The 25,111-nt window shown below is 36.4% G+C and overlaps 1 protein-coding gene across 1 annotated transcript in view; it reads right to left on the bottom strand.

Annotated features, from left to right (window-relative positions):
* Positions 1–4,767: 4,767 nt before the first annotated feature.
* The window catches only part of LOC117343990 (ATP-dependent translocase ABCB1-like), a 37,745-nt gene continuing 17,401 nt past the window's right edge, over positions 4,768–25,111 (bottom strand). The window contains 17 exon segments of the mRNA XM_033906582.1: positions 4,768–5,248; positions 5,901–6,047; positions 6,705–6,911; positions 7,402–7,599; positions 8,329–8,491; positions 8,810–9,255; positions 10,130–10,213; positions 12,400–12,477; positions 12,862–12,966; positions 13,589–13,735; positions 14,455–14,552; positions 14,850–14,868; positions 15,457–15,618; positions 15,945–16,115; positions 16,511–16,714; positions 23,977–24,213; positions 24,646–24,759. Of these exon segments, the coding sequence (XP_033762473.1) occupies positions 5,048–5,248; positions 5,901–6,047; positions 6,705–6,911; positions 7,402–7,599; positions 8,329–8,491; positions 8,810–9,255; positions 10,130–10,213; positions 12,400–12,477; positions 12,862–12,966; positions 13,589–13,735; positions 14,455–14,552; positions 14,850–14,868; positions 15,457–15,618; positions 15,945–16,115; positions 16,511–16,714; positions 23,977–24,213; positions 24,646–24,759 (2,781 nt within the window). The 3' untranslated portion in view covers positions 4,768–5,047.

Here is a 25,111-nt window from a genome sequence, read left to right as displayed (position 1 = left end):
ATATGTATATTCCCCTTGGTGCCTAGTTATGCATATTGCATTTTGAGACCAATCAGAAAACAACATGGCCGACAGGCAGCCATCTTGGATTTTGACAATTGAAGTTTGTTATCACTATTTCTGAGAAAGTACTGAAGGGATCTTCCTCAAATTTCATATGTATATTCCCCTTGGTGCGTAGTTATGCATATTGCATTTTGAGACCTATCGGAAAACAACATGGCCGACATGCAGCCATCTTGCATTTTGACAATTGAAGTTTGTTATTGCTATTTCTGAGAAAGTACTGAAGGGATCTTCCTCAAATTTCATATGTATATTCCCCTTGGTGCTTAGTTATACATATTGCATTTTGAGACCAATATTGCATTTTGAGACCAATCGGAAAACAACATGGCCGACAGGCGGCCATCTTAGATGTTGACAATTGAAGTTTGTTATCGCTATTTCTGAGAAAGTACTGAAGGGATCTTTCTTAAACTTCATATACATATGTATAGGTTCCCCTTGGTGCCTAGTTATGCATATTACATTTTGAGACCTATCGGAAAACAACATGGCCGACAGGCAGCCATCTTAGATTTTGACAATTGAAGTTTGTTATTGCTATTTCTGAGAAAGTACTGAAGGGATCTTTTTCAAATTTTCATATGTAGGTTCCCCTCGGTGCCTAGTTATGCATATTGCATTTTGAGACTAATCGTAAAACAACATGGCCGACAGGCAGCCATCTTAGATTTTGACAATTGAAGTTTGTTATTGCTATTTCTGAGGAAGTACTGAAGGGATCTTTTTCAAATTTTCATATGTAGGTTCCCCTCGGTGCCTAGTTATGCATATTGCATTTTGAGACTAATCGGAAAACAACATGGTTGACAGGCAGCCATCTTAGATTTTGACAATTGAAGTTTGTTATCGCTATTTTACAGAAGGTACTGAAGGGATCTTTCTGAAATTTCATATGTAGGTTCCCCTTGGTCCCTGGTGTTGCATTTTGGGACCAATCCGAAAACAACAGACAGCCATTATCGCTAAATCTTAAATTTTATATATAGGTTCCCCTTGTTTGAAAAGTACTAGAAGGCTGTTTCTGAATTTACACAGATTAGTAAGACTTAGAGGAAGGGAAAAGTAGAGAAAAGATCAATCTGACATGGAACCTATAATGATCATTCAATGGTGGGCGCCAAGATCCCTCTGGGATCTCTTGTTGTTTTCAGATATCAAAACAACTTTTAAACAATTTATGAATTACATATTTTGAGAACATGACATTGCTTGGGTTTGGTCTAGATTGACACGACCAAAAATTGAAGCTTATCATTCCACAGCATATCTCATTCTCCTCCCACTTAATCATGGGATTTGGTGTAAAACTTTCCTCTTTTGATATCAAAAGTGTGCCCTTGTGTTACCGATTTTGTGTTAAAATTCCATTTCTGTTTACATGGGAATATTCCATTGGTTTTGTGTATTGATATGTTATATAATTTGACCGACTTTTGTATGGCGGGTGTCGTCATGACCTAGAATTGTATGGTGGGTGTCGTCGTGATCTAGATTTGTTTGGCGGGTGTCGTCGTGACCTAGATTTGTATGGCGGGTGTCGTCGTGACCTAGATTTGTATGGCGGGTGTCGTCGTGACCTAGATTTGTATGGCGGGTGTGTCGTGACCTAGATTTGTATGGCGGCTGTCGTCGTGACCTAGATTTGTATGACGGGTGTGTCGTGATGTAGATTTGTATTGTGGGTGTCGTCGTGATCTAGATTTGTATGACGGGTGTGTCGTGACCTAGATTTATATGGTGGGTGTCGTCGTGACCTAGATTTGTATGACAGGTGTGTCGTGAGCTAGATTTGTATGACAGGTGTGTCGTGACCTAGATTTGTATGGTGGGTGTCGTCGTGACCTAGGTTTGTTTGGCGGGTGTCGTCGTGACATAGATTTGTATGGCGGGTGTCGTCGATTTGACCTGGATTTGTATGACGGATGTCGTCGTGACATAGATTTATATGACGGGTGTGTCGTGACCTAGATTTGTATGGTGGGTGTCGTCTTGACCTATATTTGTTTGGCGGGTGTCGTCGTGACACAGATTTGTATGACGGGTGTCGTCGTGACACAGATTTGTATGGCGGGTGTCGTCCTGACCTAGATTTGTATGACGGGTGTCGTCGTGACCTAGATTTGTATGGCGGGTGTCGTCGTGACTAGATATGTATGGCGGGTGTCGGCGTGACCTAGATTTGTATGGCGGGTGTCGTCGATGAAGCAGAAGACGCTTACTCTTAATTAACACCTGGGTTTATTCTCTTCGTACTCTTTCAGGAGGAAATCTAAGTCATCGGATTTGAGTTTTTGACACTGTCGTGAAATGTTTTTTTCTTCACTTCTTTATCTATTCAATGAAAATTGTAAGATTAAAACAAATATCCAAAACACAAAAATGGGTGAGTGATTTATTCTTATCACTACTTTATTACATAAATGCATTTAACTATTTTCTACATCCGCTGGTAAATATGAAATTTTAAATGAATGCATATTACAACCACTAAATTGACTTGTTAAGTTTCAGATAAAAACTTTGTTATATAAAAAGACTTATCAGGAATTTTCAATTCACGGTCCATAAATGTTTCATATGTGTCAAAAATATCAATGTAAGATATGTCAGGTTTGCTCTTTTGAAAGTTACAACCTTTGATACATACAACAAATATTACAGCCCATGATTTGCGAATTCGTTCCCAATTTGGTAGGGTTAACACATGCAAAATAAAAGAGATAATCTGAGATTCGGGTTTCGTATTCTACATTGTAACAGTATTCCCAGCCTAGAGGGAATTGGCAAGAAATTTCTACCAGAGGGCTACGATAAATGGACGACAAAAGATCAAAACGATAAGATTTTACTTTTAAGAATCTTTCATAGCCTGGGCGTTTTCTTAATAGACACTTCTATGGATTTGTATACATAAATGATTTGCGATGTATTTATATTCGTCCTATATTTTAAGCGAAAACAACCCCATACACCCCGGGAATATTACCAAATATGAAGTACTAATGTTAACGTTGATACGAAAGGTGCACATATTCTTATAAATTTACACCGTTCCGTGTAGCTAGTCTACATGCTGAAAATCGACAAGAAAATCATGTAAAAACAATGGTTTACTTGTCTCTTGATATTTTTTATCCTTATTATATTTGATCTGTAAACATGCATTAAAACACGCACACACAAAATATAATTCTATTGCAACATATGCAGGCATGCCCTATTTCACATTTTCTTGGCAGTTCGGACAAGATAATGTACCTATGTCTCAAAAGAAGTTATAAATCAAATGTCTAAAATCTAACGTTCTCCTGTGTTAATCTACCTACTAGAAAACCCCGATATGAACTAAAATGACAACTTGAATGAAGATATTGACATATGTATCTCATATCAAATGCGAAGCAGGAAAACATCAGACATTAATTAGTGCTATCTATCATATCAATCCAAGACTAGCATTTTAGAAGTAATGACAAACGGAAGTTAACGATTGAAAGTCATCAAGCCTACAGCAGGCAAACGACCAAAAAAAGCAAATGAACAAAAAAATTGAATGACAAAAAATATACTATGACATGGACAAAACTCCCGACACATTCCCATCTCGAAATTGTATCGATACAGGAAAACTATTATGGAACGGAAAGCTATTTAGAAGATATCAATATTTTCCTTATATATGAATAATTCTTTTAAAATAATGAAAACTACACGTAAAGCTAATAACCAAAAACAACCAATTTATTAATTGTGCTTTGGTTTGGGCAGGGGACAGAACTCTAGCATTCCTCGCCTGAGCCCCACTCGATATCTTCCGGTCACTCGATTTGTAGCTCTTCTGCTTCTGGAAGATCTTCTACCTCTTCCGTCTCGAAGTTGGGAGATTTATCTTCCAATATGGCGGCGACCATGTTTTAAGTGTGCAAGTGATGAGTTTCAAAAGAAAAGGATTTATGGCACATACATGCACGTGTTTGTGTCATAGTAATCGATTTACATATAACGAAATGCGATCTTCTTAGAAAGCTTCTCTTCTGAGAAGAGTGCAAATCGAGTGGGGCTCTGGACAGGCACTTAAAACGTTAGACATTACTGCTGAATCAGACGAAGTAGTTAATGGATATCTACATCAATAATGTACCAAGGTTACCAATAGCTCCTAAGACAGATATTGGGTTTTTTTCATCTCACCAAAAAGCTGTCACAAAAGCAATTCTCTAGTTTAATTTAGATAGTATTGTTATTATGCTACTCAAGATTTCGTAGAAAAAAGTTACTTAGAGTAAAATTATGATTAGATTGAAATTCATCAATTGTCAAACATTTTTCAGGTTAGTTCAATTTGTAAATATCAGTTTACTTGATTATATTTACATTTGTCTGGCATTGTCACTATATAGTCTGTTTGAGAACTCTGGCATTGATGTACGTTTAAATGTCATTCATCATGCGCTACACTTATCAGCATATCAATACAACACAAACCTGCATTACAATATCCAGGATAATTAAGTTTAACGACTAATTATTTTGTCTATATTATTTGTTATAAAAAATATGCCATTTGCGCATTACGTTGATAATAAAATGATTAACAAAATTGAGTTTTTTTTTTCTAATTTCCATGTACTAATTTGTTTGCCAAAAAGCACGCAATCCGATTAAAATCTAGATGGTCATTCTCACTACGTTACGTAGTGAGAATGACCATCTAGATTTTAATCAGATTGAAAAGCACGCGACCATGTTCCGGCTGTTCCAACGACTGAAAAAAAAAATGGATTTTTTTAGTTAACGAAGGCTAATGAAACCAGTTTTCTGGAAATATGTTTTCTCATTTTGGTATTTAACTACAATGTATGTTGTCGAGATCACACCGATCATAACCTGATCAATATCGCCAGGGATTGTATTAATAAAATCACTGCCAATCTCTATTATAGACATGGTTTGTGCACAACTAAAACATGAACACCAGTTAGCTTTGTCCAGCTTGGGCACTATTGAGTTTAAAGTAGATTCCCTGTTTGGACATCAAGTCTCCATGACGACCCTCCTCTTCAACTTTTCCTGCTTTAATGACGCAGATTTTGTCAGCATTGCGGATAGTAGACAATCTGTGGGCAATGACTATAGATGTTCTGCCTTCTCTTGCCTTGTCCAAAGCCTCTTGAACAACCTGTTTATTAAACAGAAAATTACTTCATTCTTGCGTAGATATTTTTCAAGGTTGCCGAAGCCTTAAAAATCATCAGGTTGTAGTTTAATGATACCTTTAGAGTTTCAAAACCGGTAAGAATATAAGAAGAACGTACTTTTGCAAAAACAATGAAATAACATGTCCCTCACCAAACAATTATCATCCTCATAACTCCAGGGGTACTATCTTTGCAGCAGATAACTGTGTCCAGTTGTTCGAAAGCTGATTAAGCTTATCGCTGATTAAAAAGGATATCATAATCGTGATAAAATCATTTCTGGTAAAACTAATTTACGAAACTCTATAACATCCGCCATTGTCTTCACATACAGCTGTACCTGTCTATTTCCAGGAATATTCACACACGGGTTTGAAGGAAAGGAAAATGAGATTTTCACTAATCAAGTGGTTAAAGAATTATTATATTTCGAACAACTGAACCCTGATTGAACGAAACAACGAAACCCTTGGATTTTGAATTTGGGAAATTCTTGTCCGTTATGCAATGACATACTCTGGCATACGTGTTTATCTACAATGTCTTTGTTTGTATCCATACATCTTAATACTACCTGATAAATATGTTTCCGATATACCTGACGGTTACTTTTGTTTATTCAGTCATATTTACCTTTTCACTTTCAGTATCTAAAGCGGAAGTCGCCTCGTCTAATAACAGGATCTTGGGGTTTCTGACTAATGCACGCGCAATGGCGACTCGTTGTTTCTGTCCTCCACTGAGTTGCGTCCCCTTGGATCCAACATTTGTATCGTAACCCTGTTGATGGAACAGTTTGATTAATAGTGATACAAAAGTCTACATTATTGCTTTTTTTGAATATAAACTGCAGATGTTTAAGGCATTGTAAGCAAATACGTCAGAAAACGACGCTGTCATCAATAATTTACCGGGAAAATTGTTTAAAATCATGTAATTCAATTTATGTGAGAGCTCTGCTGAATGCAGATGAGTCATATTACTGTGTAAAAGCCATTCCTTTCAATGTATTACATTATTCATTTGCATTCTGTTTACCTTTAATGTTTAAAGCTGTGACTTTCCATAGAAACCCTTCGTGAAGGATATAAGTCAATGGCAATGATTAAATACCGAATCCAAATACACAACTAAGAATAATACTATATATAAAATACTATGTATAAACCGACTGACGCATTGTACTTAACACACGTACACAAGTGAACAGATTCGTTTAATAAATTCAGGGATATCATATTCCAAACCATATAAAACTACATTTTGTACACATTACCGCAGTTATGTAATTCAAGGACTCATCAGTAGTGCTTTTAGCCAATATTGTGAAATTACAAGAAAATCAAAATTGGCATGGAAAAATGTACAAATGACCTTAATTGAAACAAAAGGCATGCACGCAGACCGATAAAGTATGTTACCCGAAGCAATACATACCCCTGGTAAAGCATCAATGAACTGATGGATGTTGGATTTGCGAGCAGCCTCCATGATTTCCGACATTGGCACTACGCGGGTATTATCGCCGTACGCAATGTTCTCTGCAATGCTACAGTCAAACAGCACTGGTTCCTGGGACACAATTCCTATCTGGGATCGTAACCAGTGGATGTTCATATCCTTTACATCATGTTTGTCCAGTACCTTGGTAAAACAAAGGAATTGTGTCCATGGAATATATATTTGAACATTAAAAATTGTCTAATCAATCCGCTATGACAAATTATCGAATGAATTAAGTCAACACAGTAAGGTTTTAGTTGGATACGTTGAAGTAGAAGACGCTTATTCTCCCAGAGCGCCAGGTCTTATGCTTCTTGTACTTATATTTTTTTATGATTGATATCGTTCTATTGATCTTGTTTCAGAATTACGATTTCGTATTTCCCATTTCGTTTCATATACAATTATCGGAGTGTGAACTCTTCTTAAGACATATAGAAAGCAGGGACTATTTTGCTATATTTATGCATTATATATGTATTCATCAAGGCACCATTTGTTTTTCATTAAATGATTAGCAATATACATACATAGTTGTTATAAATATAAACCAACAAACATTCCTATATTAATGTTACAGAACTGCCTATATGACTTGATGTTAAAACACCTCCATGGAACACGAACTTACCACAGATCCATCTTCAGGGTCGTAGAACCGCTCTATGAGTTGGACTGTGGTACTCTTGCCACAACCGCTAGTCCCTACCAGGGCCAATGTTTGGCCTGGTTCTACCGACAGGTTGAGGCCCTGTAACACCTGGATATCTGGTCGTGTGGGGTACCGAAATTGAACATTTTTAAATGTTACCTTGCTGGTGAAGTGTTCCTGAAAATTAAAAGGGCAAGTATATATCTTTTGTACATACATATTAGTACCAAATCATTTATTTATCTATTACTCAGGAAGGCAGCTTTGAACAGTAACCAGCCTAGTTACATTTTGTGACATAACACGGATTTGACCTAGATTTGTATATCTATTGTCGTCAATGGAAGAGAAGACACTTACCCTTCCAGAACATATGACCTTATTCTACTCATTGGACAAAAAAGTAAAACGTCAGAAAAATGTGTGTGGAAATAAGTACCTATTCAGTGTAAATGATCACAAAGTGAAAAAAAAAACAACAAAAAACAACTTCTGTAAACCGAAAATTTTCAAGTGCGATGAATTATCGCGTAAAATAGTTTCAATTACATTTATAGTAGGGGATTCATGACTGAAAAAGGCGAAACTAAAGCGCCACGAAGAAATCGTTAGGCACTTAAACGCGAAATTAAAGCGTCGCGAATGAGTAGGTTTACAGTAATTTAGTGTCTTAACCTCATCAGATCTTAAGATTAATGGTGAGTGGCGGCGATGGAACTATAAATATTAAACTTTCACAACACACGATCTTATTATTATTATTTTTTTTTTTTGGTACCTTTTCAAGGGTCTATAAGCAAATCTGAGATACACCTGCTTCAAAGACGACACCAGACATTAGAATTAAAATACGCTTGGAAAGTATGGTTGATAAGCGAATCAGACATTGACATTATGTTCACTAACATCGTTCGGTTTTACGCCGTCGTCCGATTCGGAATCTATGCTAGGAACTCTGTCCAGTAAGGTAAAGATATGTCCGGCTGCTACTTGCGCTTTGGATGCATCAGGCGCAAAGGCGCTGGCATTTCCCATGGCCATGGCACCGAACACGATAGCAGCAAATACTCTGAAAATTAAAAAGAATCGACGGCTTAATTAACAGATTTTGGGTAGTACATCACAATATATGAAAGTGAAGAGATAGAAGTTTTTACACAATGTTATGGCAAGTGTCACCGATACTAAATACACGTAGGCCTATTGATTAATAGAACTAATGTTTAAACGGTGTGATTCAATTTTTTTCAAGATTGTCTTGGAACCTAATTCATAAGCCATTTTTTAAAACTTAGGTTATACGATGCAGGGAATGCATACACTTTAGATAATCACGGATGTAGTCGATAGTATTCGGGTTTTACCGGTTGTGTTTTTTACGACTTACTTGAAGACGTCATCGAAGTCCATTTCTCCCTCTCTAACGAGATAGGCGCCATAGTAAAACGCCGCTGCGTGCAAGAAGTAAACCACAGATTGTGAAAACGAAAAAGCCATCCCTATTAAATGAGCTTTTCTCTTCGAGGCCTTGTATGGTGCCTTCAAGCTTTCGGTGTACAGCCGGAAAAATGCGTCCTCCTTCGTCAACGCTGCAACCGTTCGAATATTCCCTATACCCTCCGATGCTACCTTGCCAGCGCCCTCTAGTGCCTCCTTGTTCTTTCCTGCGACTCCTGAGAGGAGCTGAAACTCCAGAGCACCCCCTGCAGCTATGATCGGAATGAACGCTATGATGACCAAGGTAAGCTGCCAGCCATATATAAATGATATAATTATGGCCGTTCCCATGTTGGCTATATTTTCCAGGAGCTTGCCCATCCTGGCACCCGATGCCTGGAAATTGAAAAAAAAAAAAAATTAATGACTTTGGTAGAAGATTATTACATCCATTAAATGTAATTACTTAAAGGAATGAAAACGAAACGAAATACATTTTCAGAAGATAATTTCTCACCCAATGCCAAATATGTTTGAAGGAGATTTCTAACATCAGATAAATAGTGGACATGACAATGTTTCAGCATCAAATTTATTATCAAGTTCAACAATTACAAAGGTTCATGATGAAATCAACAACTGTATATATATCAACGTGTTTTATAAATATATTTACATCTCTCCCTTATTCAGCTTAGTAAACTCTGACTGCGTTGAAATTAGCGTAAAGCAGTGAAATAAGGCTCAGTGGATTAATAAGCGCGGGAATCGGTAACATAATCATGACGTCGTCTCTTTGTGACGTTACCAGAATGTCAACTAGACGGCGCCATTTTCAAAAGACTGATCAACGCAATCTTAGCGTTTTCTCCTGTTACCGATGATCTCTGTACAAAAAAGCTGATGTAAAGTGAGTGTTTTGTCAAAAAATATACTAAATATTGCGGGTTGAGAGAATATTTTACTCCTCCACCAGGTAAGCTAACGCGCTATATAGAATTTGTCTGTATCCCATTGCGTTCATATCCCCGTAAACGCAATAAAAAAAACACCGTTCAATCCCTATTTGAATTGCAGTGCCAAGAGTGTAAGATTCTACTCATCACACACATCATAACTATGACAAAATAAGCGAAGTTTTACGTTAAGTTTCTGTATAACTGATGACGTCATAATCTAATGACGAAACTATTGTTTTTACAAGTGTTATTGTATGATAGATCTGACCAGTTATGTGATCGATTGATTTAAGGAAATGAAAACTACTTACGCCCTTGACATCAGATGCTTCGGTGGCAAGTCTGGTAGTTAATGCTCCTGTGTTGTTTTTATGGTCGTCGAAGTACGCTATTTCCTACAATATGTCAGAATGACAGGGTTGATAGTGCTCTGATTAAACTGTACATCAAAACTGCATATACTCTTAAACGATGCAACATGCTCAATGTATAGAAAATGCTTGCGAAACATGTATGTCCTTTTCCGATTAGCCAATAGTCTGACCCCCAGCCTAATTCTGAGCTAAAATCTAATACTAGAATCAGACATATCATAAATACCACAATTATACCCTTAACTTTTAATTTTTAAGTTTTGATATTCTGGATACAGTGAACGTAAACGGAGCTAACATTACCTTTAAATCAAAAGTTCAAAACATATCTAAAAGTATTATATTTTGACAGGAATTGAGTGATTTCAATGGAAACTTTTCGATAAATATCAGCATACTATAGATAAAAATAAAAAGATTACAACCTTTTAATCAAAATGTTGACAAACGAAAAGAAATGTTACACCACATGCATATAACGAAGACCACTTTGTGATGGAGGCATCAAATTTGTCTTTTGTGTAATTTTAGGTAACCATTTGCATGGATGAGGTTAACTTCAGTCGATATATATTGTTTTGTTTTAAGGTTCTACAGTCATTAAACTTAATAAAATACACACGACGATATTTGTTGTAAAAAGTGGAACATATTTAGTAACGCTCAAACATGCGTTCAATACTCTCTCTATGCCACCCCTACCTCTACCCCAACAAGAGATTTCCGTGGAATCTGTAACTTCTGCGCCCAGTCAGCATCCCTAAATGAAGGTCTCACAGTTTTAAATGAGCACACGATTTATTTACTTATCCTTATAATGATATGGTAGCTGGCACACTCGGGGGTCGCCGCGTTGCATTTCAATAAATTTATTACCCCTTGTATATATCCCCTAGTACTCTTATCAATGCAAACACTGGTCATGCGCGTCGTCAAACGATTTCAATGCAATCGAACTGTATCATCAATAAATGTATTTAACGTGACTCATGGAATATGTCCAAAAGTCAATGTTGTTATGACCTCAGGAATATTGAAAAAGAAAATATTCATCAAATAGTAACAAAGAACCAGCTCTGATAAAATTGGTTGAACTTTGTTATTTAAAGTAAATCCTACGGACAATAACGCATACTTATACTGTGTGTAAGCATATAAATTTGTGTGTGTATATATATATATATACAGTGTATATATGGGCCCAGTTGTTCAAAGGGTGATAGCTTAATCACTTGATTAGTGAAAATCTCATTTCTCCGTTTATTCAAAACCTGAGTATGTGTATTCCTTAAAATATTCAAGTAGGAAGAGACTGACGAGTGTTATCGTTTTATGAAACTTTGTTAAATTTTTTTTACCAGAAATTATTTCATCAGGATTTTAAATTGTTGTTAAACCGTGATTAGCCTAATCACCTTTTGAACAACCGGGCCATGATCTTAAATGAGTCTCATTTCATACCATTTGTTATGAAACGTTTTGACAGACAGATTTTGAGGCTTAATGTTGAGACAGCCATTTTGTTGTGTATTGTTTCAATTAATGACGTAATGTGAATGTCTATACTATGACGTCACAGTCAATTCATGACGTAATGTGAATGTCCATATTACATGTATGACAATTAATTTCTGACTGGCGCAGCTAATGGAAAACGCTCCGATGTCCATATATGTCACGCGCGTGTAAAAATATTACACGGGTGAATTTACTGGATAACAGTCGGTTATATTAATGTACAAATCCCTCATGGTTAATCTAGATTAACCTCGGTCTGTAAGGTAGGTTACATTCTTGATATTTCTCAAATGTCCGTATGAGAAACGGTTCACTAGAGCAAAATATGCAAGGAAAAAGGAAAGAAATTGAAAGAGGAAGCAAAAAAGAAAGAAAAGGAAGGGATTTTATAGAGGATTCATGAACACCCCTACATGTAGGATAGGAGAATTGTCAACAAGGACTTAATCAAAGTTGAACTTGTTTAGAAAATGGATACTGTACTCTTCTTGTTAAGTGTCCGTTGTATAATGTAAAGACACATATTTACATGTATACAATCCAACATATTAACAGTGACACCATGATTAGTAAACCATTTCAATTTTCAATGTGATTATATAGAAATTGGTATAGAGGGAGAGCTTTCTTGCGTCCATCCATTGTCTTGTATTAATTTGCAGTGATTTGCATATAAATATAATACATACCTGTCTCAGCATGGCTTTGAAGCTCAAACTTCTTATTCTCATAGTTAATATTTCGCCAGATTTGCCAAACATATATCCCTGTAAAATTAACAGTAACAGTGGTCAAATTGGTCAAAGTTTTCCTAAGCAGAAGAACCGTCTTTGTAACATGATTTACATTTGTATTGTAATTAAAATGTTAAGATACTGTAAGTGTGCTTTGTTTGGCGTACTTAGATTTTAGCGCATTTCTGAATTTTAACAGATTGACAAATTGATGAATTGGAGCGTCAAAATTATTATAAACAGTACATTGTACAAAATGTATATAGAAAGTGCAATTAGCGCGATAATAATTTAGCGTAATGCTTCTAGTACGGAAGGCGCGAAAATAAGATTACCGCTTCAATGTGTACATTTACAGTTAATGGCTTTACGTGTATTTTATATGTTGAATATTAAATTTAGTAGATAGAAACTTACTTGGAGTGTAAGAGCAATCAAACTGCCCACTGCAATCGCTGCCAAAATGATGACGAATCTATTGATTTCTTGTTTCTGGTAATTCTCATCTGATGACGCGAATGCCTACAATCAAATCAGGAAAATAGATAAAAATAATCAGGAATTGAAATGAAATCATCTTTGGTAAATACGGATTAAAATCAAATCCAGAGTTGAGTAATTTAACAATTCAGTATTTAAGATTTGACAATCGGAGATCAGGGAATGTCAGTCAATTTTGAAATACGTCATAACACATTAGGCATTTTATTTCTATCCGACAAGCAGTCCACAAGAAAACTCTGACAAGTCGATGTGGAAATTATAAGGAGACCGAAAATAGTAAGAACAAGTAGGTAAAAAAAAAAAAAAAAAAAATACCCAATCGAGATGCGTTTAAATTACGTTTTCTATTTTCTATTATTCAAATCTGATTTGAATATCTATTTACATACATTAAAGTACGAAACAATATTAATTTTTACGTGTTCACAGTGGAACGTATACCATACAAATATCTACACACGATTTGTTTCAACGATATAATTTTCAAGCATAACATTAAAGATCTATAAACCGGCATCAGAAATAAGAAATAGCAATAAAAAAATCGTTTGTTCATTACCAGTATTGAAATACTATAGAAAAACAACTTTTAATTGTACAGTTTTATGTATATGCTAAAAAAAAGTCCAAAGAAACTTACATCGAGAATACTAGCGAATATGATAGCAAAAGCCGGTTGTACAGCCCCAAACATGATGCTTCCAATACAACCAATCAGTATGAAGTGCCATTCAGGGGCATTCAAACGCATGATCCTTCTAAACGACCCCTTGTTTTCTTCTTTCTTCTGCAAAGATTAAAAAAAAAAGAAGAATTTCACTATGATTTATAAGGATTGTTGAATTTTTTTATGTTTAAGGCATTCACTTTATGGTATTCTCGGGGAAAACGTATCTGATATTTGTTTATATTTGTACAAAATGCATAGACGTGAAAACAACTGCAACACAGATTTAATGGAATCCAGCATGACAGAATAGGAAATTTTCTGATTGAAAAACAAGCAAACCTACAATAAAGCATCCGATTGTTCCCTATCGAATAATAAACAAAAAACAACAAAAAAGAAACAAAAAAACAACAACAACAAAACATGCACACACAAACACAAAGGAAAATTCCATATATTTGTTTTATCAAACTTTTTACAAATATTAAAAAACACATGATAGTTAAAGCCCAAATGTTTGTTTCCTTTAAATTCACTCATATCCACGTTTTAGTGCGGTATAGTTAGTGATATTTAGATTCAAGTGCAATAGTAGTATTGTTCTATCTTCCTGTAATCAGTACTGTACAGCATGAAAAACTGCCGTGGTCTTAACTTATTTAGAGATATTCGTCGTACAAACTCTTTTAGTCTCCTTATATCAACAATCTTTATACTAGTACATTGTAGCATGTGAGTTTTATTTATTTATTTATTTTCCTGGATCCATATCGAGAATGAAAACCACAAAAAATTATACACAACGAAAATTTCATGTGACACAGTATATAACTTGCCTTTTCCTCATCAGTATCTTTGTCGTCATCGGCGTCGATTCCCCCTATTTTATGCTGTACTTTGTGTTCTTGAGCTTTCTTCTCTGATAGGTTGTTACCTGAGTTACGTTATTAATAACATTCATTACCCGAGTTTATCCAAATACAATACAAAGTTTCCTATTACAATATAAAGAAGATAATAAAGAAGATATTCAAATACTTTGTGTGAAAAATCTCTGACTTCATGCGCTAGCAAATCAAATTTGTCTAATCCAAAACCAAAATTGATTCATGAATTTCAACAAATGTTTCACAATATCACATACAATTTAGAAGTATGTATTTTTAATTTGAAAATTTTACCCAAGGTACCCAACACAGTATATAGAGGATGTGTTATCAACCTACATTACCTTTTTCTGAGCTCTTTGTCTGTAAGGTAAACAAGAAATTCATTATAAAGATGATATTGTCAAACAAATTCTTAAACGAAGAAAGAAGGTAGTATACGGACGACGGACATTTACGTGTACATTATAGGGAATCGCTTTCGATAGATTTTCAACAATCAAAATGTCATTATCATTCTGCCTATAAGACCTTCCCATCACAGTAAACATTATATATATTTACATATTACTTCGATTAAGATGGAATAACAATTTTTGATGAGTGGACTAAATAAACTGAGCTTCATCGATTTATCTATTTGACGACTGTGGTAAGGTATACGGTTCATTCAATCAATAAAAGAAAAACGAAAAATATATTTCACAAATCTTCAGATGACCATACATAATATAACACTCACGTGACAGAAATACGTCACAGACCCATACTTAACAATACAAGTGGAACACATATAAACAGTATGGTCATTTCCTTACATTTAATGTACTTTCCCCTGCAAGGAATTGAAGAATACTTATCGAAACGTATTTCCAAAATCGTTTATATGCATATATTAATTTGTTTTTGTTTATATTTTGAAGAAATAGTTAGAAAATCAGAAAATCATACCTGTAACTTTACAAGTTTGCTGTAAACACCGTCTTTCTGCATTAACTGATCATGGGTACCTCTCTCCGCTACGACGCCATTTTTGAAGCCAGCGATACTGTCTGCTGTTTTGATAGTTGATAGTCTGTGAGCAATGACTAGAGTGGTTCTGCCAGCACGAGCCTAGGACAAAACATACCCATGGGACAGAGTATATAATAACTTACAAAGAGATATATTGTTATGAAGTTTCCATAGATGAAACAATGTTGCCTGGAATTATCCTGAAACTTCCCTGGTCATGACATGGCTCCCATATTAGAAAATGCATTTTAAACCTCTTCTCCAGTTGTATTTACTATATATTTAAAAATTATTTTTTACATTTACGCTAGTGAAAATATATATGCCTGTATTTTCCAACTTAAATCCACTTGACAAACTAAATGATAAAAGATAATTTCAAATAATTCCGTTGGAACAAAGTTTATTTTACATAACGCCAGTACCTTATCGAGAGCCTCCTGAACAACGGCCTCGCTCTCAGTATCGAGGGCCGACGTGGCTTCGTCTAGTAAAAGAATGCGTGGATCTCTGACCAAAGCACGTGCGATAGCCACCCTTTGTTTCTGACCTCCGCTTAGCTGTGCTCCTCGCTCCCCAACCAATGTACTGTATTTCTGAAACACATAATCATATATGCTAAAGATACGATATACTATATACTGGGTTTTTTCGAGTGACGTTAGATTGCAATTAACCAATACGATATGTACTCAACACTTACGCAAACACAACATATCGAACTACTTCGATAGCGAAATAATCAAACTGTATATATTGGCATCATTCTTCATCGATACAAAATCACCACCTCAGGAAACGTATTCACCATTTGATAATCTACATTTATATCATTTTCTGGACGATTGCACATAAGAAAAATATTATCTCTATTTAAGAATGACGGTTAGCATGAAACATGATATTGTATTATACGCGAAACTGCCACGTGTATCTTAACACTTCTGATTAAAAAGACAATGCGGAAGATAAATGTCTTCAATTAATTTACTTCTGGAAGATCCATGATGAAATTGTGAGCGTTAGCCATTTTGGCTGCATCCTCGATCTCGCGATCGGTAACGCCTTCCCGTCCGTATCGAATATTTTCCGCTATGGTGGTAGCGAAAAGTATCGGTTCCTGGCTTACGATTCCAATATGTTGTCGGAGCCATTTTAAATTCAGTTCCTTAATATCGACGTCATCTATCATGATCTATAACAGAAAGAAAATAATATGTAAACTTCATTAACAAACAGGAAAATAAGTGGAATAGAAAGTAAACTAATGACAAACTCATCACGGTGCGGGTCTAGATTCGGATTTCAAATAGATTGATGTCTCAGTAACTTTATTAGAATTTCCTATGGAAACAACATGTAATTATCGCTATGAGCAGTCGAAAATGTCCCTGTTGCCCAATTATAAATTTGTGTTTATAATAAACTGATTAAAAGTTCATGAAATCGAATGCTAATGCAAATATAATGTAAGATCATTTTGGTAAAAATTTCCCAAAGAATGAACAATGAATAGTGTATGTATATTTCAAAATGACGTCTAAGAAGAAGAAGAAGAAGAAGAAACAAGAGATCCCAGAGGGATCTTGGCGCCCACCATTGAATGATCTTCATAGGTACCATGTCAGATTGATCTTTTCTCTACTTTTCCCTTCATTTTACTAATCTGTGCAAATTGAGACATCCCTCCAGTACTTTTCACACAAGGGAATCCTAGCTATATAAGAAATTTGAGATTAAACGATAATGGCTGTTTGTTTGCCAGGTTGTTTTCAGGACACAAGGTACCAAGGGGAACCTACTTATGAAATTTGAGAAAGATCCATTCAGTACTTTGAGAAATAGAGATAACAAACTTCAATTGTCAAAATCCAAGATGGCGGTCTGTCGGCCATGTTGTTTTCCAATTGATCTCAAAATACAATAAGCATAATGAGGCACCAAGGGGAACCTCCATATGAACTTTGAGAAAGATCCATTCAGTACTTTCTCAGAAATAGCGATAACAAACTTCAATTGTCAAAATCCAAGATGGCTGCCTGTCGGCCATGTTATTTTCAGATTGGTCTCAAAATGCAATATGCATAACTAGGCACCAAGGGAAACTTACATATGAAATTTGAGAAAGATCCATTCAGTACTTTCTCAGAAATAGTGATAACAAACTTCAATTGTCAAAATCCAAGATGGCTGCCTGTCAGCCATGTTGTTTTCTGATTGGTCTCAAAACGCAATATGCATAACAAGGCACCAAGGGAAACTTACATATGAAATTTGAGAAAGATCCATTCAGTACTTTCTCAGAAATAGTGATAACAAACTTCAATTGTCAAAGTCCAAGATGCCTGCCTGTCGGCCATGTTGTTTTCTGATTGGTCTCAAAACGCAATATGCATAACAAGGCACCAAGGGAAACCTACGTATGAAATTTCAGAAAGATCCATTCAGTACTTTCTCAGAAATAGTGATAACAAACTTCAATTGTCAAAATCCAAGATGGCTGCCTGTCGGCCATGTTGTTTTCTGATTGGTCTCAAAACGCAATATGCATAACTAGGCACCAAGGGAAACCTACGTATGAAATTTCAGAAAGATCCATTCAGTACTTTCTCAGAAATAGTGATAACAAACTGAAATTGTCAAAATCCAAGATGGCTGCCTGTCAGCCATGTTGTTTTCTGATTGGTCTCAAAACGCAATATGCATAACTAGGCACCAAGAGAAACTTGCATGTGAAATTTAAGAAAGATCCCTTAAACACTTTCTCAGAAATCGTGATAACAAACTTCAATTGTCAAAATCCAAGATGGCTGCCTGTCGGCCATGTTGTTTTCTGATTGGTCTCAAAACGCAATATGCATAACTAGGCACCAAGGAAAACTTACATATGAAATTTCAGAAAGATCCATTCAGTACTTTCTCAGAAATAGTGATAACAAACTTCAATTGTCAAAATCCAAGATGGCTGCCTGTCGGCCATGTTGTTTTCTGATTGGTCTTAAATCGCAATATGCATAACAAGGCACCAAGGGGAACCTACATATGAAATTTGAGAAAGATCCCTTCAGCACTTTCTCAGAAATAGCAATAACAAACTTCAATTGTGAAATTCCAAGATGGATGCCTGTCGGCCATGTTGATTTCAGATTGGTCTCAAAACGCAATATGCATAACTAGGCACCAAGGGGAACCTACATATGAAATTTGAGAAAGATCCCTTCAGTACTTTCTCAGAAATAGCGATAACAAACTTAAATTGTCAAAATCCAAGATGGCTGCCTGTCGGCCATGTTGATTTCAGATTGGTCTCAAAACGTAATATGCATAACTAGGCACCAAGGGGAACATACATATGAAATTTGAGAAAGATCCCTTCAGTACTTTCTCAGAAATAGCGATAACAAACTTCAATTGTCAAAATCCAAGATGGCTGCCTGTCGGCCATGTTGATTTCAGATTGGTCTCAAAACGCAATATGCATAACTAGGCACCAAGGGGAACCTACTTATGAAATTTGAGAAAGATCCCTTCAGTACTTTCTCAGAAATAGCGATAACAAACATCAATTGTCAAAATCCAAGATGGCTGCCTGTCGGCCATGTTGTTTTCAGATTGGTCTCAAAACGCAATATGCATAACTAGGCACCAAGGGGAACCTACAAATGAAATTTGAGAAAGATCCCTTCAGTACTTTCTGAGAAATAGCGATAACAAGAATTGTTTACGGACGGAGGGACGGACGGACGGACGGACGGACGGACGGACGACGGACCACGGACGCAGGGCGATTTGAACAGCCCACCATCTGATGATGGTGGGCTAAAAATTTGAGAAAGATCCCTCTAGTACTTTCTCAGAAATAGCGATAACAAACTTCAATTGTCAAAATCCAAGATGGCTGCCTGTCGGCCATGTTGTTTTCTGATAGGTCTCAAAATGCAATATGCATAACTAGGCACCAAGGGGAGCCTACATATGAAATTTGAGAAAGATCCCTTTAGTACTTTCTCAGAAATAGCGATAACAAACTTCAATTATCAAAATCCAAGATGGCTGCCTGTCGGCCAGGTTGTTTTCCGATTGGTCTCAAAATGTAATATGCATAACTAGGCACCAAGGGGAACCTACATATGAAATTTGAGAAAGATCCCTTCAGTACTTTCTCAGAAAGAGCGATAACAAACTTCAATTATCAAAATCCAAGATGGCTGCCTATCGGCCATGTTGTTTTCCGATTGGTCTCAAAATGTAATATGCATAACTAGGCACCAAGGGGAGCCTACATATGGAATTTGAGAAAGATCCCTTCAGTACTTTCTCAGAAATAGCGATAACAAACTTCAATTATCAAAATCCAAGATGGCTGCCTATCGGCCATGTTGTTTTCCGATTGGTCTCAAAATGTAATATGCATAACTAGGCACCAAGGGAAGCCTACATATGAAATTTGAGAAAGATCCCTTTAGTCCTTTCTCAGAAATAGCGATAACAAACTTCAATTATCAAAATCCAAGATGGCTGCCTGTCGGCCATGTTGTTTTCCGATTGGTCTCAAAATGTAATATGCATAACTAGGCACCAAGGGGAACCTACCTATGAAATTTGAGAAAGATCCCTTCAGTACTTTCTCAGAAAGAGCGATAACAAACTTCAACAAGAGATCCCAGAGGGATCTTGGCGCCCACCATTGAATGATCTTTATAGGTTCTATGTCAGATTGATCTTCTCTCTATTTTTCCCTTCCTTTTACTAATCTGTGCAAATTGAGATATCCCTCCAGTACTTTTCAAACAAGGGAATCCTAGCTATATAAGAAATTTGAGATTTAACGATAATGGCTGTTTGTTTGCCAGGTTGTTTTCAGGACAGACTGGTCCAAAAATGCAATACAAGGGACCAAGGGGAACCTACATATGAAATTTGAGAAAGATCCCTTCAGTACTTTGAGAAATAGAGATAACAAACTTAAATTGTCAAAATCCAAGATGGCGGTCTGTCTGCCATATTGTTTTCCAATTGATCTCAAAATGCAATAAGCATAATGAGGCACCAAGGGGAACCTCCATATGAAATTTGAGAAAGATCCCTTCAGTACTTTCTCAGAAATAGCGATAACAAACTTCAGTTGTCAAAATCCAAGATGGCTGCCTGTCGGCCATGTTGTTTTCAGATTGGTCTCAAAACGCAATATGCATAACTAGGCACCAAGGGAAACTTACATATGAAATTTGAGAAAGATCCCTTAAAAACTTTCTCAGAAATAGTGATAACAAACTTCAATTGTCAAATCCAAGATGGCTGCCTGTCGGCCATGTTGTTTTCCAATTGGTCTCAAAACGCAATATGCATAAAGAGGCACCAAGAGGAACCTACATATGAAATTTGAGAAAGATCCCTTCAGTACTTTCTCAGAAATAGCGATAACAAACTTCAATTGTCAAAATCCAAGATGGCTGCCTGTCGGCCATGTTATTTTCAGATTGGTCTCAAAATGCAATATGCATAACCAGGCACCGAGGGGAACCTACATATGAAATTTGAGAAAGATCCCTTCAGTACTTTCTCAGAAATAGCGATAACAATCTTCAATTGTCAAAATCCAAGATGGCTGCCTGTCGGCGATGTTGTTTTCCGATTGGTCTCAAAACGCAATATGCATAACTAGGCACCAAGGGGAACCTACATATGAAATTTGAGAAAGATCCCTTCAGTACTTTCTCAGAAATAGCGATAACAAACTTCAATTGTCAAAATCCAAGATGGCTGCCTGTCGGCCATGTTGTTTTCCGATTGGTCTCAAAACGCAATATGCATAACTAGGCACCAAGGGGAACCTTTATATGAAATTTGAGAAAGATCCCTTCAGTACTTTCTGAGAAATAGCGATAACAAGAATTGTTTACGGACGGAGGGACGGACGGAGGGACGGACGGAGGGACGGACGGACGGACGGACGACGGACCACGGACGCAGGGCGATTTGAATAGCCCACCATCTGATGATGGTGGGCTAATTATCAAAATCCAAGATGGCTGCCTATCGGCCATGTTGTTTTCCGATTGGTCTCAAAATGTAATATGCATAACTAGGCACCAAGGGGAGCCTACATATGGAATTTGAGAAAGATCCCTTTAGTACTTTCTCAGAAATAGCGATAACAAACTTCAATTGTCAAAATCCAAGATGGCTGCCTGTCGGCCATGTTGTTTTCTGATAGGTCTCAAAATGCAATATGCATAACTAGGCACCAAGGGGAGCCTACATATGAAATTTGAGAAAGATCCCTTTAGTACTTTCTCAGAAATAGCGATAACAAACTTCAATCATCAAAATCCAAGATGGCTGCCTGTCGGCCAGGTTGTTTTCCGATTGGTCTCAAAATGTAATATGCATAACTAGGCACCAAGGGGAACCTACATATGAAATTTGAGAAAGATCCCTTCAGTACTTTCTCAGAAAGAGCGATAACAAACTTCAATTATCAAAATCCAAGATGGCTGCCTATCGGCCATGTTGTTTTCCGATTGGTCTCAAAATGTAATATGCATAACTAGGCACCAAGGGGAGCCTACATATGGAATTTGAGAAAGATCCCTTCAGTACTTTCTCAGAAATAGCGATAACAAACTTCAATTATCAAAATCCAAGATGGCTGCCTATCGGCCATGTTGTTTTCCGATTGGTCTCAAAATGTAATATGCATAACTAGGCACCAAGGGGAACCTACCTATGAAATTTGAGAAAGATCCCTTCAGTACTTTCTCAGAAAGAGCGATAACAAACTTCAATTATCAAAATCCAAGATGGCTGCCTATCGGCCATGTTGTTTTCCGATTGGTCTCAAAATGTAATATGCATAACTAGGCACCAAGGGGAGCCTACATATGGAATTTGAGAAAGATCCCTTTAGTACTTTCTCAGAAATAGCGATAACAAACTTCAATTATCAAAATCCAAGATGGCTGCCTATCGGCCATGTTGTTTTCCGATTGGTCTCAAAATGTAATATGCATAACTAGGCACCAAGGGGAGCCTACATATGAAATTTGAGAAAGATCCCTTTAGTACTTTCTCAGAAATAGCGATAACAAACTTCAATTATCAAAATCCAAGATGGCTGCCTGTCGGCCATGTTGTTTTCCGATTGGTCTCAAAATGTAATATGCATAACTAGGCACCAAGGGGAGCCTACATATGAAATTTGAGAAAGATCCCTTCAGTACTTTCTCAGAAATAGCGATAACAAACTTCAATTGTCAAAATCCAAGATGGCTGCCTGTCGGCCATGTTGTTTTCCGATTGGTCTCAAAATGCAATATGCATAACTAGGCACCAAGTGGAGCCTACATATGAAATTTGAGAAAGATCCCTTCAGTACTTTCTCAGAAATAGCGATAACAAACTTCAATTGTCAAAATCCAAGATGGCTGCCTGTCGGCCATGTTGTTTTCCGATTGGTCTCAAAATGCAATATGCATAACTAGGCACCAAGGGGAACCCACATATGAAATTTGAGAAAGACCCCTTCAGTAGTTTCTGAGGATTAGCGATAACAAGAATTGTTTACGGACGGACGGAGGGACGGACGGACGACGGACCACGGACGCAGGGCGATTTGAATAGCCCACCATCTGATGATGGTGGGCTAAAAACTTATCAAGGATTTCATTACTTTTTTCGAGACTGTCAATGTAAATTGGTTGCAGACCGAGTATACCGTATTTTGAACAAGTTTGACAGAGCGAAATTTCTTCAATGTAAACTTTATTCATTTTTTTTTTAACAATTTGCACAATTCACGTGATATATGACCATTTAGCCTCCTTGCAGTTTGTATAGTACAAACCATGCACTACGTGGTACAACATTGCGGTAATTACAAATGATCAAAGTAGTCTATTTTTAAGATAAAAGTTTTGAGAATTTATTGCATATTTACTAGACCGGTTTGTTTCTCAGATATTCTGTCTACATGTTGTTTATTTTGAATTATATAGGTTTATACTGGTCGTAAGATTGGAATTATGTACTCAATCGTCATCTTCCACAAAGTATTATCTAGGAATCACTCGTTTGACCTGTGGGAGCAACAGCTTAAAAACTTCCAGTTTGACATAAATGTTCATATTTTTTTTTATCGACCAATCAAAATGCTTCTCATTAATGAAGCCATTCTTCATCTGGAAATATAAATGGTATGTCAAGATGGCTGCGTACATGTGTCGCCATTCTTTGTGTTATATACCATCTTATCAAACAAACTCTAATTGGTCAGATTTTCTGTAGGCCATTTTCTACGGAGCCAGTCAGATTACTGAATTTGTTTTATGAACGATTCATCTATACGAGACATTTATTTGCACCCATGGGATCGATAGGAGCTGTGCGAATCAGATCCCAAGGCTACCGACCATGTCAGTACTCTTACTTTGAATGCTGTTACCAGGTGATACTGACCTGTCCCTCCTGTGGATCGTAGAATCTTTGAAGTAACTGTACGACAGTACTCTTTCCGCAGCCACTAGATCCAACCAAGGCAACAGTTTGACCTTTGCCAACGTCAAGGTCAATGCCATCGAGAACAACTACCTCTTCACGCGCTGGATACCGGAACTTTACCTTCTGGAATTTTATCGTACCTTCGATACTTCCCGGCTTCTTTCCTTCTTCTGAACTACTGTCTATAGCGGGCTCCTATTACATCACATTTGGAAGTACAAGTTTCTTTCCATGAATGATTATTGATATATGTATATTTTACGAAATGTAATAATTGATAACAGGGTCAGATAAGCCTGCATATTCTAAAAAGCACAAGTATTTCTTATGAAATATCTCATTTGATAACATTTTAATTGAAATATTTGTACATTTGTAATGATGAAAAGTGTAAAGCTTAATTGAAATGAAAATACATTACATAATTTGTTATTGATTTGAATTTTATCTTATAGTTATAATATTAATTAACGAATCTTTAAAGAAACAAAGTCGTTATTTTTTGTGTGATATTATTTGCATTTAAAACACACCATTTGAAGCAGGCTTTCCCAGCCCTTGTATTCTTAAACTCTATTAGCACATGCACATATAAACCAATGAAAATAAAAATGAACCAAAACTTACAAGGGCAATGAGATTGTATATCATATATGCCGCACCTCTGGCAGTGGATATTGCTTGTAGGTTAGGCATGGCGTTACCGAGAGCAAAAGCACCTATAACGATGCTGAAAAATACCTGAAAAGTATAAAGTACTAAAAGTTAGTTCATCAATATTGTATTCGGACTGTTTTGATGTTGAATTTTAATAGTATGTTTTTTCAACATTTCACATGGGTATACGTGTTTTTGCTATGAGAAAAAGAATAGACACCTAATATGCCTTTTTTAAAACTGTTCCTCCTGAAAACTTCACTTCTCAAAAAGATCATCTTTTTGCAATCCACTCGTATCGCCATCTTATATCATTTTGAAATGACACACGTGACCACAACACTCGGGTAGATACTTTTGACGTGAAACACTCGGAAAAGCCTAGTTCTAGATTTAACAAATTTAACAATGGTTCGTGACCTCTCATCTGTATACA

Source organism: Pecten maximus, chromosome 15 (genome assembly GCF_902652985.1).
Source record: "Pecten maximus chromosome 15, xPecMax1.1, whole genome shotgun sequence".
In the NCBI taxonomy this organism is placed as follows: domain Eukaryota; kingdom Metazoa; phylum Mollusca; class Bivalvia; order Pectinida; family Pectinidae; genus Pecten; species Pecten maximus.
The sequence above is the reverse complement of the archived record's forward strand: the minus strand, read 5'-3'. Positions and strand labels throughout refer to the sequence as shown.